This window comes from Prionailurus bengalensis, chromosome A1, assembly GCF_016509475.1.
Source record: "Prionailurus bengalensis isolate Pbe53 chromosome A1, Fcat_Pben_1.1_paternal_pri, whole genome shotgun sequence".
NCBI classification, from domain to species: Eukaryota; Metazoa; Chordata; class Mammalia; order Carnivora; family Felidae; genus Prionailurus; species Prionailurus bengalensis.
The window spans coordinates 82,233,039-82,248,142 of NC_057343.1; the positions used below are offsets into that span (position 1 = coordinate 82,233,039).

General features: G+C 57.2%; 1 protein-coding gene across 2 annotated transcripts in view; it reads left to right on the top strand.

Moving 5' to 3' along the window:
* ATP11A (ATPase phospholipid transporting 11A) overlaps nt 1–15,104 on the top strand; it is a 121,178-nt gene that overhangs the window by 80,159 nt on the left and 25,915 nt on the right. For both annotated transcript variants that reach the window (XM_043583092.1, XM_043583101.1), the window contains exons 13-18: nt 1,271–1,444; nt 2,735–2,898; nt 4,652–4,723; nt 6,143–6,216; nt 9,959–10,062; nt 14,727–14,908. In XM_043583092.1, the coding sequence (XP_043439027.1) occupies nt 1,271–1,444; nt 2,735–2,898; nt 4,652–4,723; nt 6,143–6,216; nt 9,959–10,062; nt 14,727–14,908 (770 nt within the window). The remainder of the gene's footprint in view (nt 1–1,270; nt 1,445–2,734; nt 2,899–4,651; nt 4,724–6,142; nt 6,217–9,958; nt 10,063–14,726; nt 14,909–15,104) is intronic.

Consider the following 15,104-nt stretch of genomic DNA (forward strand, 5'->3'; position numbering starts at 1 on the left):
GGGCATCGCTCCAGTGTGTGCCGCGGCCCCGGGCTGGACTCCGGTGTCACACAGCCACGCGGAGCCCCGGCCTGCTCACTCAGCGCCAGACCAGCTTTCCCTCTGCATGTTCACACCCTCGGTAACATTACCTGGTGTATTTTGTGTGTTGCTGAGAAATTCTCAGAGGAAAGCATTTCTCTGTAACAAGAAAAATGTCGAGTTTACTACGGAGAACGTATCTGGCTCCAGCTGTCGGACAGCACAGGGACCCTGGAGGTTTGTGGGAAAGCTTCAGGAGATGGGGCCTCCTGAAATAGTCATTATCATCGTTGGTCCTCACTCTGAAAAATGTCAGATGTCGCTTACTTCCAGTAACACAGCCGCCCGTGCCCGTGAGCCCTCACAAGCGGGCGCCTTCCTGTCACTAGTTTTCCAGATTGTGGGGAGAGGCCTGGCAGAGTTTTGGGTGTTTGGATGGCAGGTGGTTTAAAAATAATTCAGGGGGTACTGCTGGGTACTTACAGTTTACTTGAGTCAAGCACACAGGGGAAGGCATTTTCTGCAGTGGGATTAAGACACAAGAGAACATTTTGCTGAAAAAGGCACAGCATGAAACATGTAGCCGGTTCATTACCTGTCTTCTCTGCTTCCCGGGCTCCTGCACTTTACTGCCCTTAAACCTGCCTCCCTTGCGTGTCTCGGGCAGTGAGCAGGGACTTGCTCCTCCAGCCAGCGGGGCTTGGATGGCGGGGATCCCCACGCTGTTCCACTGTCCAGAATTCTACGTCATTCCTGATGAACATGTACCCGAAATTGATCCAAGTTTAGGGCTTAAAACTGGGTGTAGTTTTGTGTCTGAAATTTGCTCTGTGCTTTTGTTTGAGTTCTGACTGGTGAACTGTCAGTGGTGTGGTGAGTTTTGACCTCCCAGACCTCAGAGTGAGCTCAGGTTCATTCTCCCTGCATCCTTCATTTTCTCATACCCCCACCCCACATCTGTGCGTCCAAACAATGGGAGCCGAGCTGCACCCAGAGCTTCCACCTCCAGACCCAGAGGAAGGTGCTCACGTGGCTCCGACGGGACTGCTGGCCTCAGCGGGAGCTAGAGGAGGCTGGCTCGCCAGGCGCAGGGTCCAGCGGCTCCGGCAGGGTGGGGGGTGGAGCCCGGGAAGCCCCCTCCAGGTGGAAGCGGGGCTGCACCGGGGTCTGACCCGCGAGTGGCACCTTCTCTGTGCCCGAGGCCGCGGGCCCCTAGCCAGACCTGCCCAGCGCAGCCGTCTGTCCACAGGTGGAGTACGTCTTCACGGACAAGACCGGCACGCTCACAGAGAACAACATGGAGTTCAAGGAGTGCTGCATCGAGGGCCACGTGTATGTACCGCACGCCGTCTGCAACGGGCAGGTGCTCCCCGACGCCTCCGGCATCGACATGATCGACTCCTCCCCGGGTGCCGGCGCCAGGGTATGTGGGCATGCCCCGGCAGGTGCGGTCCCTCGGGGCTGTCCCCTCTGTCCTGCACAGGGTCCCGATCATAGGGTGGGCTGCACCACCTCGTGCTCGGGTCCCCTAGTGACCAGCGTGGAGCCTGTGGGGCGCCGCCACTTCTGCCAGCAAGTCTGGCAGGTCACATCCGTGTGAGAAGCAGCTTTACACTGTGGACAGGCAGGCAAGTGGTGGGCTGAGGGCAGAGGGGCTCAGCGCACCAGGGGTGTGTGCTCATGCACGTGTGCATATTCACGCTCGAGCACATACGCACACATGCATGCACAGAGATGCACACACACAGACACATGCCCCCCCACGCACACGTGCGTTGCACGTGCATAGTACACACACCTTCATGTGTGCGCACACACTACGCTGAAGTGCACATACGTGCCCTTCATCTCAGATGTGCAGGTGTGTACACACACATGCATGTGCACACACCAGACTATGTCCCCCACGTGTGCTGCACGTATACACGTGTGCACACACAGACACGTGGCCTTCCTGCTCACACGTGCATTACGTGTACATACACACATGCACAGACATAACTTATGTGCACATACTCTCATACGTGTACACAAGCTACAGTCTAGCACGCGTGCGCGCGCACACACACACAATCTCACAGGCACACACGCACACATACCCGTGTGCTGTGGCTCCAGATCTCAGCATCTCTGGGAGGTGTTGTGACCCTCACCACGGTCACCGTGGTCAGTGAGGAGACCATTCCCGAAACCTTAGTGACTGCAGAGCTCTGTGCAGGGTCACACCGCTCACCTTAGCGGGCTGCACAGTGATGGCCTGTCGTGACCAAGTGCCACCCCACCTCCTGCCACGTGTGCCTCTGACAGTTTCCGCCTGGGGACTGCGGCTTCCCCGCAGAGCCTCAGAGGGAGGGCCCGGGGTCTGTGGTCATCGTGAGGTGTGCCACCGGCTCGGTGCTCTCTTGGCGCCCTTCTGCCTCAGCCGCACCCCAGGGCCCCCAGGAAGTGGTCGGGGATCCCCAGGGCACACAGGCTCGCAGGGGTTTGGCCCGCCGAGTTCACCGCCTGCGACCTTGACCCTGTCTCCTCCCCTTCTTACTCAGAAGTGCTGGAGAATGAAGAGAAGCCACACACACCCCACCCTTAAGCACCAGAGGGGATACTAACCCCTCCGAACCCCTGAAGGGCGCCCACCCTGCTTCATTGTCAATTCGCCATGTGCTCTGAGCTGCGTCGGCATAGACGTGTGGGGTCTTGTGCTACACTTTGACAGGAGCGAGAAGAGCTGTTTTTCCGGGCCCTGTGCCTGTGCCACACAATCCAGGTGAAGGATGACGATGACGTGGATGGACCCAGGAAGTCACCAGACTCGGGGAAGTCCTGTGTGTACATCTCGTCCTCTCCCGACGAGGTGGCTCTAGTCGAAGGTATCCAGAGGTACGTGTCTGGCCGCGGGCGGGTCTGGTGCCCGAGGTCCATGCTGTGCGATCCGCCCCGACGGCGGCTCATACCAGCATGTCCCGACGCGGTCCCGTGCTGCAGGGGAAGGGGGCTAGATAGGCAGTGCCCTCACGCCCCAGTGTCCCCCATCTCTGTTGGTGGAGGACGGTCCCTTCTGCACACAGCCTGCCGCTGGCAGCCCCCCTGCTGCTGGTCGTTACCACTGTCTTAGATGCATGGTTCCCCTTCTAACTTCTGTTGAAGATACAAACAGTCTTAGATGCATTTTATGGCCAGTCTTTTCTGTCCTAAAGAATTGGTGCCAGGGATGTCAAGCAACTTGGGCAGTGTCACACAGCATAGGGTGCGGGGCTGTCTTCGTAGTTCACTTTGTCTGCTGTTGTGTGAGGTCTGTGTGCCTTCCGCCGCCTACACCCTCCTACTGGGAATTCTGGCTGCCTCAGGACGTGGCCTTCCACAGATGGCATTCTGAGCAAACATGGGGAAGAATCCTTTATTCCAGAGCCACGTCAGGGAGATGTTTCCCCAGTTCCTGCAGCCTACGGCTACTGAGTTCATGCCGGGGGCCCATCGTCCCTCTTCGCTGCCAGTAACGAAAGGGCGTTGAACACTCTCATCTGCTTAGAACCTGTGCATTGTTGACTCATGCGTTTTTCTTTTTCTTTTTTAACTTTGTATCATTTATTTTGAGAAAGGGAGGGAGGGAGAGAGAGAGAGAGAGAGAGAGAGACAGTGCAAGTGGGGGAGGCGCACAGAAAGGGAGAGAGAGAATCCCAGGTTGACGCCACACTGTCAGTGCAGAGCCTGATGTGGGGCTTAGACTCAAAACCATGAGATCGTGACCTGAGCAGAAACCAAGAGTCAGATGCTCAACCAACTGAACCACCCAGGCACCCCAACTCATGCATTTTCCCTGTGCAGTTTGAGTGGTGACTTCAGGCATGTAAGTTGTGTCAGCAGGACCTTGATCAAATGTGCAAATTCACACACGTGCAGAGGAGCTCTCTCCTTGGACACGAGGGCTCGGAAGGGAAAGCTTGTGCAGCCACATTAGAAGTCAGGACGGGCTTTCCTGCTGGTCACTGTAGACATGCTGCTGGGGCGAGTGGACACCCTGTTCCCATGGTCCTGTGGTGCCCTGGCATCGTCTTGGCCACCGGCTGTGGTCAGGTGGCAGTTCCATGTCCCCATCTCTCAGCTCCTGGTGCACAGAAGCCACGCCCCTCTCTCTGCACCATAGCACCTGACACACAGGCGGCTCTCAGGCTGGCAGAGGAGGGGTGTTATGCTCTGCGGGCTTGTTGACTGACTGCTTGCTCTGGGCTGTAGTTTCCTCATCAGTAAACTGAAAGGGTCATTCTGGAGACACCGTGTCCCGGGATCCTTGTGATTGTGACATGGCTGCTGTGGCTAAACAGCCCACTGATCAGTGGGCAGAAAGGGGTCGCCACCCACGGGCTGGTCCACACACCTGCTCCTGTCCTCCTGACACCCATTAACACCAGTACGAGGGCACGATAAGTCACAAGGCTGTTGGCTCTCGGAGAATTTCTTGAGATGGTGAATACGTCACTGTGATAACTTCCTAACTCTGCAGTGCAGTTTACAATCTCTGTTTTGCCAGAAGTATTTCTTTCTTGAAAAGAATGCTTTCCCCAAACTTAAGTAACATGTAGAGGAGGAACCTGGGGACTCTGGCTAAGCTCCGCACTTGTGCGCTTCTTTGCAGACTCGGCTTCACGTACCTGAGGCTGAAGGAGAACTACATGGAGATACTGAACAGGGAGAACGGCGTGGAGAGGTGAGGGCCGCACGCTGGGGGAAGGACTCCTCCACACGACGGCTTTCCCGGGGAAAACCCAGACCCTCTGTCCTCCCACGCCTGCCTCCCCTTCTTCTCCGGAGAACCCAGGACCGTCGCCCACTGGTGGGGAGGTTAGGAGTGGACGGCCAGAGTGGAGGCCGGCCAGTGCTGCGGCGTCCGGAGGGTCTGCCGTGAGCCACCTGACATCAGGCTTTAGCACGAGAGTGCCCTCAGCTTCTAACACATTCTGACACTCTCCCAGCCGCTCTCTGCCTGCCTGCCTGCCTGTCTGCCACAGGGAGTGGCCACAGTGGTCCCGTGTTCACACAGCACCAGCCCCCGGGCTGTGGGACCCCGTGGCCTGCCGAAGACAGTCTGAGCAAGGACGCGGTGGGTGCTGGTGCTTCCTGTTCTGTCTTCAGTGACCACGTGTGCTCAGGGTTGGTGGCCATGTTGTTCTGAGATGCCTTGTCCCAGAGACAGAGGGCGTGTCTTGAGTCTTGACTCGGGGCTGCTGGTCTCCTTTATAAACACGAACGTGCGGTGATGGGCACGGGGAAGGACAGGTGGCAAAGAATGTGACACTGGGTGGTGACAGCCTCAGAATCCCCCAAATTTTAACGTTCCCTTCAGCAAGATAAACCCTCGGGTCAGCATAAGCGGTGTACCCCTGACCGCTCTGGGCTGGCCGTGGGTCCTGTGTTGGCACAGGGGGCTTGTGCCCGCAGCACTGGGGGATCCCGGGGCCCTGCCTGCCGTCCTGGCTCCCTCCGAGGTGGCAGGTGGGCTCCCGCAGAGGGGTTCTCCTACAGCTTGCCCTCCCCACCCCCACAAGCTGCAGCTGGGGTCTCTGGACCCTGAGGAGTCTCCAGAGACGGTGTCTGGGGTTGCTGAATTAACTTTGGTATTTCAAATGCCAGCAGAGATCGTGGTCTTCTGATGATAAGACTACAAGCCAATTAAATATTGGTTTTCTTTGTTTTTTAAATGATTCTTATTAACTGAAAGGACCCTGGTTTATTGTCCTGGGTTGGAAGCTCTGATAGTATCTGCGTGTCTGTGTTCAGAATCCAGGAAAGTGAATGTGCCTTTTGTTTGGGGAATGGACTCCCTGGGCACCTACACCTTGGGCTCAGGTTGGGGGTCCCGTGCGTAGGTCCTGGTGGTGAGCACACGGGAGCCTGGCCTTGGGGGTGTTGTGCCAGCTGTGAGGAGCAGAGTCCCCCACTCGTGGGTCCTGACTCCATGAAGGAGAGGCCTGGCCAGGAGGGACGGGGCAGGCGTGCAGGGAGGGCTCTCTGGACGCGGCAGAGGACACCCCGGATGTCCTGCTGAGCAGAGGCGTGTGATTACTTAGGCTCACAGGACTCATGGGGCAAGGTGCATGTCAAAACCAACTTTTAATCTCTTTTTCAGGTTTGAATTGCTGGAAATCTTGAGTTTTGACTCCGTAAGAAGGAGAATGAGTGTGATTGTCAGATCTGCTACAGGTAGAAATGTTTTTTTCTTCCATTTCCTCAACTGCACAACGTAGCGGGTTTATTCTGATGCTCACATCCTGTAGGAGCACGAGGACTTAAGCGTTCGTTCGTTCTCTTTAAAACAAAAAGTTGCCGAACCCACTGTAGGTCCCGTATCTCCTCACGCCCCAGGCGCCCGGCCCTCCTCCTGGCACTCTGCTGGCACAGGAAAGCCTGATGTTTCCTCTTGACCAGCAAGTCCTATGGGGTCTCCTCTCCTTCCTGGCAGCCCCCTCACCGGCAGCCTGGGGTCTCCCACCTGCAGCCCCCGCCTCCTAATCTGCGGCACATCAGTCCTAAAGGGCCCCGAGGGCACCTTGCTGGTGGCGCAGCCCCTCCTCCGGTGGCCAAGCCCTGGCTCCCGAGCTGCCTTCCCAGTTGTCAGCCCCCAGCCAACCCTGGACGTGCACATTTTCCACCTGGGGGCCCCTCCCCAGAGGCACCTTTCCCCCTGGGGACCCCCTTGTTCACTTGCGCTTCTCTGAGGGCAGCCCCACGGCTGCCTTGCAGGAAGCCTTCCCTGGTTGCCTCTGTCGGGGGAGTTGTTGTCTTCTCACCAGCCAACTGTGAACATCCTGAAGACCGAACCCCTACTCACCTCAGCAGGGTACGCACCGCTGCCCTGCTCTCGACCACTCGGTAGACGCTGCTTAATTCAGTGCACTCAACGCAATCGCAATTTCAGAATGGCCTCTTGTCAAAAGATGTGGGATCTTACTCCTTTTTGTAAAGGGTAAAACTAGGTGGTGCCAGGTATCTCTTTGGAAAGTTGCCTGGTTAGCAGCGAAACACAGCCGTGACCCTGGAACCAGACTCTGAGCCTGACACACTGATTTGAAGGCACGTTGGGGAATTTTGTGCCAGCCAGTGTCCTGACGCTCACGGGAGGACCTCGTGTGGGGACTACCTCAACAGGACTGTTGTGACCGTCTTCTGATGGGACCGGCAATGACTAGTTTTCCTCCTTAGGTCACAAAGGACGGTGTGAGGTTGCCGGGACGCGTCTTTTGGCAGGACCCCACGAGTCGCTTCCCGGGGTGCTGGATGATGAGTTTGGGGAAGGCACTTGGCAGCTCTGGGCACTGTCCCTGCATGGTCCCCGTGCCCCTGAGCCAGTTGTCAACAAGGAGCACCGGCAGGGCTCCGCCAATGAGTCTTGGCACCAGGTGTCGTGGGGCGTGAATAACATGAGCACTATTCGTAATGTGTCAAAATGGATTTTGGCACTGGGGTCAGCAGGGTGTGGGAAGCACTCGCCCACAGTGTTGACAGACACGCTCAGGTGTGTGGGGCATGCGGGGTGGGTGGCTCCCCCCAGCGGTTGGAGCACCTTCTCCAGGGCTGGAGCCTGTCAGAACACCCCAGAACAAAGGCGTGGGACTCTGGGACATGACATCCTCAGTCCTTCACCACGTGGTGTCCCCACGGGAATGTGAAGTGTCGCGGCTGAGTCCCACCTGGAAGGTGATTCGGGAGCCGGCAGGCACGACCTCGCCGCAGGAAGAGAAGCGTGACTTCTCACAGCTCCTGCCCCATCTGCACTTCTTCCTGAGCCACGTGCCCATATGTGCTCCCGGCAGGTGCACTGTGGAGTCCTCGACAGCTGCCACCTCCCTTCAAAGGCACATCCCCAAAGCTCGGGGAGGAGCTGAGTCACAAGAACAATTTTCGTCCGGGGCGTTCACTTCCCGACAACAGCCGCTTTCCTGGGACGACGTCTGCCTGTCCTCCAGGGTCCCCTGCGGGACTTCAGGCTCACAAGGACAGGCCACGTGCCATGTGCACCAGCCTCTGTGCCAACTTGCTTCAAGAGAAGTTTGAATAATTAAATGAACTGTTCTTTGGGTAGTAACGCATCCCTGGAGAGAACGCTAATTGCGCTGGTTTTACAACCTAACGGGTTTGGGGGACCGTAGCCCCCCGGCCAGTTAACGGCATGGGCTTCCTCCCGGGGCCATGGACATGCTCACTGTGCTGCGGGTGCCTCACTGTGCGTTCACTCTGCTGGGTTCTTCCTGCTCGTGGACAAACTTGCAAGAGCAGGATCCAGGGGTGGTTCCACGTGCTGTCTGCTCCTGCTTTTTTGCAGGTTAAAGTTTGATTCACACTCTGGTCATTTTCATGTCGGGGGCTGTCGGTAACCAAGCCCCAAGGCCAAACACATCCCTGGTGGAATGTATTGAGCGATTGACAAGTTAAGACAGTGGGAAATTTAAGCCACTCCCGAGCCAGTGCCTTGAGTCATCATGATTTTTCTAGAAAAAAGCGGGAACACATCATTATGTTGTCTCGACTAGCATTATTGCCGTGAACCATGTCTGACAACTTGCACGATTGGCTGGAAGTCATGGCTGGAGTCAGGAGTGGGTTCTGCCCCCGGGCTGGTTGTGGGCCAGCCCAGGCCCCACTCTTCCCGGCTCGTGATAAAAAACCCACACAGTTGGTGGGCGTGTCCTGGGGATCTGGCTTCCTGCCCCGTGTGGCCCTGCCCAGCTCCATATGTCACCAGACACCATCTTTTCTGGCTGTAGGCTGACTTTAGCTTTAGTTTCAGGGCTTTGGTGAGCATAAATTGTGCTGTGTTTTAGGGGGGGTTTTAATGTTTATTTTTGAGAGAGAGAGAAAAAGCATGGGTGGGGGGGAGGGACAGAGAGAGAGGGAGACACAGAACCCAAAGCAGGCTGCAGGCAACGTGGGGCTTGAACCCACGAACCGTGAGATCGTGACCTGAGCTGGTCAGACACTCAACTGAGTGAGCCACCCAGATGCCCCTGAATTGTGCTATTTTACATGTTTTCACTCTGTGTGCAGGAGGGAGTCCTCTCTGGCATCAAGGGGATGAACCTAGCTGGGCTCCGAATGCCACACTTGAGCTCAGGCACCCTCATCCAGGTTCCCGTGCTGTCCAGCCAAGCAGTCTCACTAGCCGTCGCCCCAGGGGTGTGCCCTCCCCACGGCCATTTCTCAGCTGCCCCCCTAGGAGCAGTGGCCGCCCCTCCTGGTGCCTCTGGACTTGGTTTCCCCTGAGGGCCACCAGTGTCTAGGAATTCCAAGACCAGCCCCAGGCTAGGATGTCTGCGCTTCCTGTCTAAAGGCGGGTGACAATACCAGTCATGGCCGCTGCCACTGTCATGGACTGACCTCACGGTGTTTCAGGAGCCGCATGCAGACAAAGCTGGCCTAGCTGTGTGCTGCGTGGTTTTTCGGGCCAGGAGATTTGTGGCTGGAAAAGAAAGAGCCCCTGGGTGCCAGGGGCCTGTTGACCAGAGCGGCACTTCTGTGTTGTTGATCTCTTCATCTTGGCTGGAGAGCTTTTCTGCTTCCCTGGAAGAGGAAATTGGTTTATCTCAAGGGTAGGGAAGCATGTGTCTCAGCACCAGGGTGTGCACGGTGGGAACATTGATGTGTCGGGGGCATTTCACAACAGATGTCCCTGTGGTCTTGGTGACGTGAAGGACAGCAGGATGCCCACCTGGCCAGGCCGAACCAGAGGGCAGTGACAGTGGTGGCCCGTCCTGCCGGGAGGCGCAGAGGCCGCGTTGTAGCGCGTGGCTTCAGTTTCCCCGACGGCGCGTGTTCACGGGTCTCGGGAAATCCCTACGATGTCTCAGCACTTGCGTCCCTATTTTTGTTTCTTAACAAAAGCAAATGTGAAAAAGGGTCTAGTCTTCTCTGCGTTATGATTAAGCGTCTTTTTTTTCTCATTTTGTAGGAGAAATCTATCTGTTTTGCAAAGGAGCAGACTCTTCAATATTTCCCCGCGTGATAGAAGGCAAAGTTGACCAGATCCGTTCCAGAGTGGAGCGCAACGCGGTGGTGAGCTGGTTGGAGGGCTGCACAGTTGTCCCACACTGGGGGGGGGGGGGGGGGGGAGGCTGGCTGCCAGCGTCCTGTTCTGTCCTGCGTGTGCCTTCGACGGAGTAGAAACCTGGTGGTGCCGCTGACCTGGGTGCCCCTGGGTGCCCGCCACCACCGCCCCCCCCCCCCCGGCACCCGACTGGGCAGGCTACGGCTTGTTTTTGTTGTGAGGTGGGGCTAGCGGTGTCAGGGGGGGTCAGAATTTAAGCACATCTGTGGTGACTGTGTTGGGATCCTGAGGATTTCTGGTGATTCGCTTTAAAACTCGTGCTGATGCTTTCCCTTGTGGTTCTCCTGTGTGGTTCCCCCCCGCGTCTCGTTCTGAAGGGGGTCGCTCTGCCTGCTCTCACTGCGCACGGCCTGCCCCACGGAGGACCGCAGTCCGAGCAGGAGCGTGTGTGCCCTTGAGACCACCTGCAAACCCTCAGCCAGGGCTTTGTCCCCACTGCAGCAATCCACAGAACATGACATTTAAGAATCGCGAAGCCATGGAGTTTGGGCCCCAGTAACCTTGGAGAACGGGTCCTGAGTCTTCAACGCCACCTCCACTTCACAAGTAACGTCATAAACGTTCCATGATGCTCACGCAAGTGTCCACATTTATTGAACTCGATGTCATAGCATCGGACGTGTCTGTGACTGGGAGGTGCCTCTGTGCCCTGGGCATGCCCACCTGGCTGAGCACTGCCGTCCGAGTGCGCGACTCCACCTTCAGGTTCCCGTGCAGGTGCCTCCTAACGCCTGCCGGCCGAGCAGGGCAACTACACCAACCGTCAGGAATCTGGCGGTAAGCTGCAGGTTTGAGAAGGCTGAGCCGTGTCACTGCCCAGAGGCGAGGATCCTGTTTGTGCTTCTGTCGAGCGCCCGAGGGCGCATGTACACCTGACTCTGGGGTGACGTGTGTTGGTACAGGTGTGCCGGTCACCCCGAGGGGCAGCGAGTCGCTTTGGCACCAAGTCTGAAGTGGCGGGAGGCCTTGTTCCCACGACAGATGGCCGGGACGCTGGCTGCGCTCCTGGGCACAGCCATCAAACAGGACTGGCTCTGCCCGCACAGTTTTCCCTGCACCCAGGATGCTGATTTGGTGGTACTCCCGCCCTTCTGGGGTCCACCGTCCAAGCCCCCCTTCTTTCAGGGGGAGGGGGCCCACGGGCCAGAACCCCGCGCGCTCCACCGCAACAGCGGCTCAGTGCACCTTGGAAACCCCCGACCTCAAGACAGCGGTTCCTTGTGGGAATCATCGTGGCCCTGGCTCCTCCCCCGAAGCGGTGCCCACAGCATGGATGTCACGGTCCTTCCCTGGTAGCCTCGCCTCTGGCGTTAAGGTTGCGCCGGGCCACCTGCATCTCACGACTGCCTTCAGACGGTGCCAGACTCTCCCCCTGAGTGCGTCAGGACCGTGCTGTCTGCGCCCACAGACACCGTCCCTGGCAGCGCGGCAGGCATGGCTTCCCAACTTCCTTCTCCACACACGGGTGGCTTCTCCCCATTTGGGGCCGTTGTGGAAACAGCCGTGTTGTGTCTTGGGACGGATGCGTGTTCCCTGTTGCTCCGTGAGGCCGCTGTCCCCGTTTCTGTTCTCTGTATCTACTCTTCTGATGGCGTGGTCAGGCAGGCGGTCCCAACCTGCTCTGACGCAGCGACCCTGTTTTGTGCTCAGGCTGCTCCAGGCACCTGGGTCTGTGGGTTCACAGGTTTCTTAATCAGGTTGGGGAATTTCCTAGCCAGTGCGTCTTCGGGTGTTTCTTCCGCCGCTGCCTTCCCAGGACTCCAGCTGGGACTCCCTGGCTGCTCCAGTGCTCCCCAGCTCTCTTCTTTTTAAACCATCTTCTCCCTCGTCGTGGGTAGTTTCTGTCACCCCGTCTTCGTGCCCACTCACATCTCGAGCAGGGTTTCATCAGCCACCCTTCCTGCCCGGAGATTTCTCGGATGTCAGGCCTTTGTTCCGTGGGTGTCTGTGTGTAACTTGCTGCTGTCGGTTACATGGTCATAGTGGCTGTCTGATAGGCTTCTCCTAGTTCTGACCTTGCTGCCGGCTTTACTTCACCTCAGTTGAGTGCTTAATGTCCTCATTGTGGGTAGTGCTCTCTGCCCCTTTGCGTGTGCTGGTGGCCTTTGACGGGATCCGGCCTGAGGACGCTGCCTTGTTAGGTGCGGGGTTGCCCTGTGTTCCCTCCGGGCACGGATTTGTTCTGGAAGAGGCTCACCTTGTTCAGATGACGGCTTTAGCATGCGTCAGGTGCTGTCCTGTCCAGTGGTGCCCTGTGGACTGGGGTCTCCAGCCTGGCTTCTAGGACCGCTTTGCCCCTTGACCTGACCATTCGTTCCTGGCACTGGGGGTCCCCTCACATGCTCACAGGTCCTCTGCAGACTCAAGGGGCTGCCATGGTCACTGTCCCAGGAACCCCCCTACTGTCCAAGCCTGAGTGGAGGCACCTATAGGGCCACTGCATTTGTGACTCTATGTTGAAATAATGTGGAGTCCCAGGGGGCCATGGAGACAGTGTGGAGGGTGCCCTGTGCCCTCCCCAGTGCCCCATTTCTTCGAATCTTCCCGAACTGGAGTGTGGTGTTAGAGCCCGGGGACAGGCGTTGGTCCAAACCGTTGGTCATTATGTCACTTGAGCAGCTTCCTGGCCCACTGCGCAGGGGTGCAGATCCACACTGCCCCTTGCCCAGGCCAGCTGCCCCTACTAGGCCCAGATGCCCCTTCGCGGCCCCTTCCAGGCCCAGTCGCCCCTTCCCAGCCCCTTCCCGGCCCATCACTCCTTCCAGGCCCAGCTGCCCTTTTGAGACACCTTCCAGGCCCAACTGCCCCTTCCCAGCTCCTTCCCAGTCCCTTCCTAGCCCCTTCCAGGCCCAGTGCCCCTTCCAGGCCCAGCTGCCCCTTCCCAGCCCCTTCCTGGCCCAGCCACCCCTTTCCAGCCCCTTCCCAATCCCTTCCAGGCCCAGTCGCCCATTCCCGGCCCCCTTCCAGGCCCAGTCGCCCCTCCCCAGCCCCTTCCAGGCCCAGCCGCCCCTTCCTGGCCCCTTCCAGGCCCAGTCACCCCTTCCCAGCCCCTTCCAGGTCCAGTCTCCCCTTCCCAGCCCCTTCCAGGGCCAGCCGCCCCTTCCCGGGCCAGCCGCCCCTTCCCGGGCCAGCCGCCCCTTCCCGGCCCCTTCCAGGCCCAGCTGCCCTTTCGAGGCCCCTTCCAGGCCCTGCCAATCTCGGTCTGTTTGCCATCTGCGGCTTTCATCATTAGGAGTGTGATGTAAATAGAACGGAACGGTACTGAGTGTGCCTTTCTGGTGTGTCGGCACCTGGTCCCTGTGCGAGCCGAGCAGTGTCCACGGCACACAGGCACCACCTTCTAGTTCTAAAGTTGGAGGCCGTGAGGGTGGTTGCCTCCATTCTGCTGAGATGTGTGAATATGTGTCACCGGATGGACGCTCCTGTGCCGAATCCTTGCCTCCGGGGGTAAATCCCACTTGGTCCTGTGGCGTAGGCCTCTGGGTGTGCTCTTGGATTCATCTTGCTGGTACTTTGTGGAGGGTTTTTGCATCTGTGTTTGTAAGACATGGTTCTTTAATTTTCTCGTAGTGCATTTGTCTGGCTTTGCTCGTATATCTGTGTTGTTTTGTAGTGTCCGGGGTGTCAGCAGCACTTAGCTGGAGGCTTCCGGAGAGGTATTCTACTCTGTCTCCACGACACCAGCACCGTATACTTTTACAAACAAACGTTTTATTCCTGGAATCTTCGGCCTACAGTTCACACTCACTGTTTGAAGAATTCTGGGATGACAGAGGCTGACTGCTCCGTGGGTGTGTCCTTCAGCCACGTTTGAAGGTCTTAGAGACTTGAGGCATTTCCTGGTGGTGACGGACAACTTGAGCTCATAATCTGGGAACTCATTTAAAAAATCTTACACACCAGGATTCTGCCAGAATTTGGGCCGATTGTAGAAGGACTCTGGCTCTTTTCCTGGGATTAGGCAAGTCGGGGCTGAAAGAACAAGGAGGCAGACAGACCAACCAGAAGTCATCCTCAGAGCATCAGGCAGACCTTCGTGAAGGTTCACTTCCTCTGGACGAGAAGGAAACAATGCTTGATGGGATCGGTGTGGCCCTTCAGGCACCGACTGAGCCTCGCTGGCTGCTGGCATGTGTTCTGTGTGGTGACACCCAGACTTACCATCACAGTAAACCCACTGTCTCAGATTCTGTTTCTCTGTCCTGTGGACCCATGAGGTTCGATAAATAACTGAGCATTTTTTCCTTCAGTGGGTGCTAAGTCTGTGTCACAAACTCCCCTGTGTAAAAACTGTTGCTTTAGAAAAATCACTTGATATTTACAATAAAACAAAATTGCAAATCATGTTCTGAAAAAAGTTTAACTCTTCATTTGTCGAAATAAAAGAAGAAAGGCTTCTCTTCCCAGGGTGTGGGTGTGCCTGCTTCCCCTGCATACGTTGAAGTTTTGTAACCTGTGATGATTGTCTGTGTTTAACGGGGATGCAATTCAGCTGTTAGTGACTGATCCCTTTGAGGGCTGGCTGATAGTTCTTCTAATTAGAGGGAGGGGGTACTGGGAGAGCTACTAGAAGACAGCGTTTCAGCAATAAAGGCTGCGTTGTATCCCACAGGAGGGACTTCGAACTCTGTGCGTTGCCTACAAAAGGCTGATCCCCGAAGAATATGAAGGTGTTTGCACACTGCTGCAGGCCGCGAAGGTGGCCCTTCAGGATCGTGAAAAGAAGTTGGCGGAGGCCTACGAGCAAATAGAGAAAGACCTCATTCTGCTTGGTGCCACGGCTGTTGAGGACAGGTAGTGGACACGCTGTGTCTTCAGGAGAAGGTGGCTGTGTGCTGTGGCATCAGGGCCCATGGACGCTCAGGGGACGGGCCACTGCACCTGATATCCTCACGGGGACATGTGTCCACATTGGGACAAGCAGGCCTTGGGGTGGTGTCACTGGGAGGTCGTGACTGGACCACGTTTTAATTACATGAATAAGGACCCT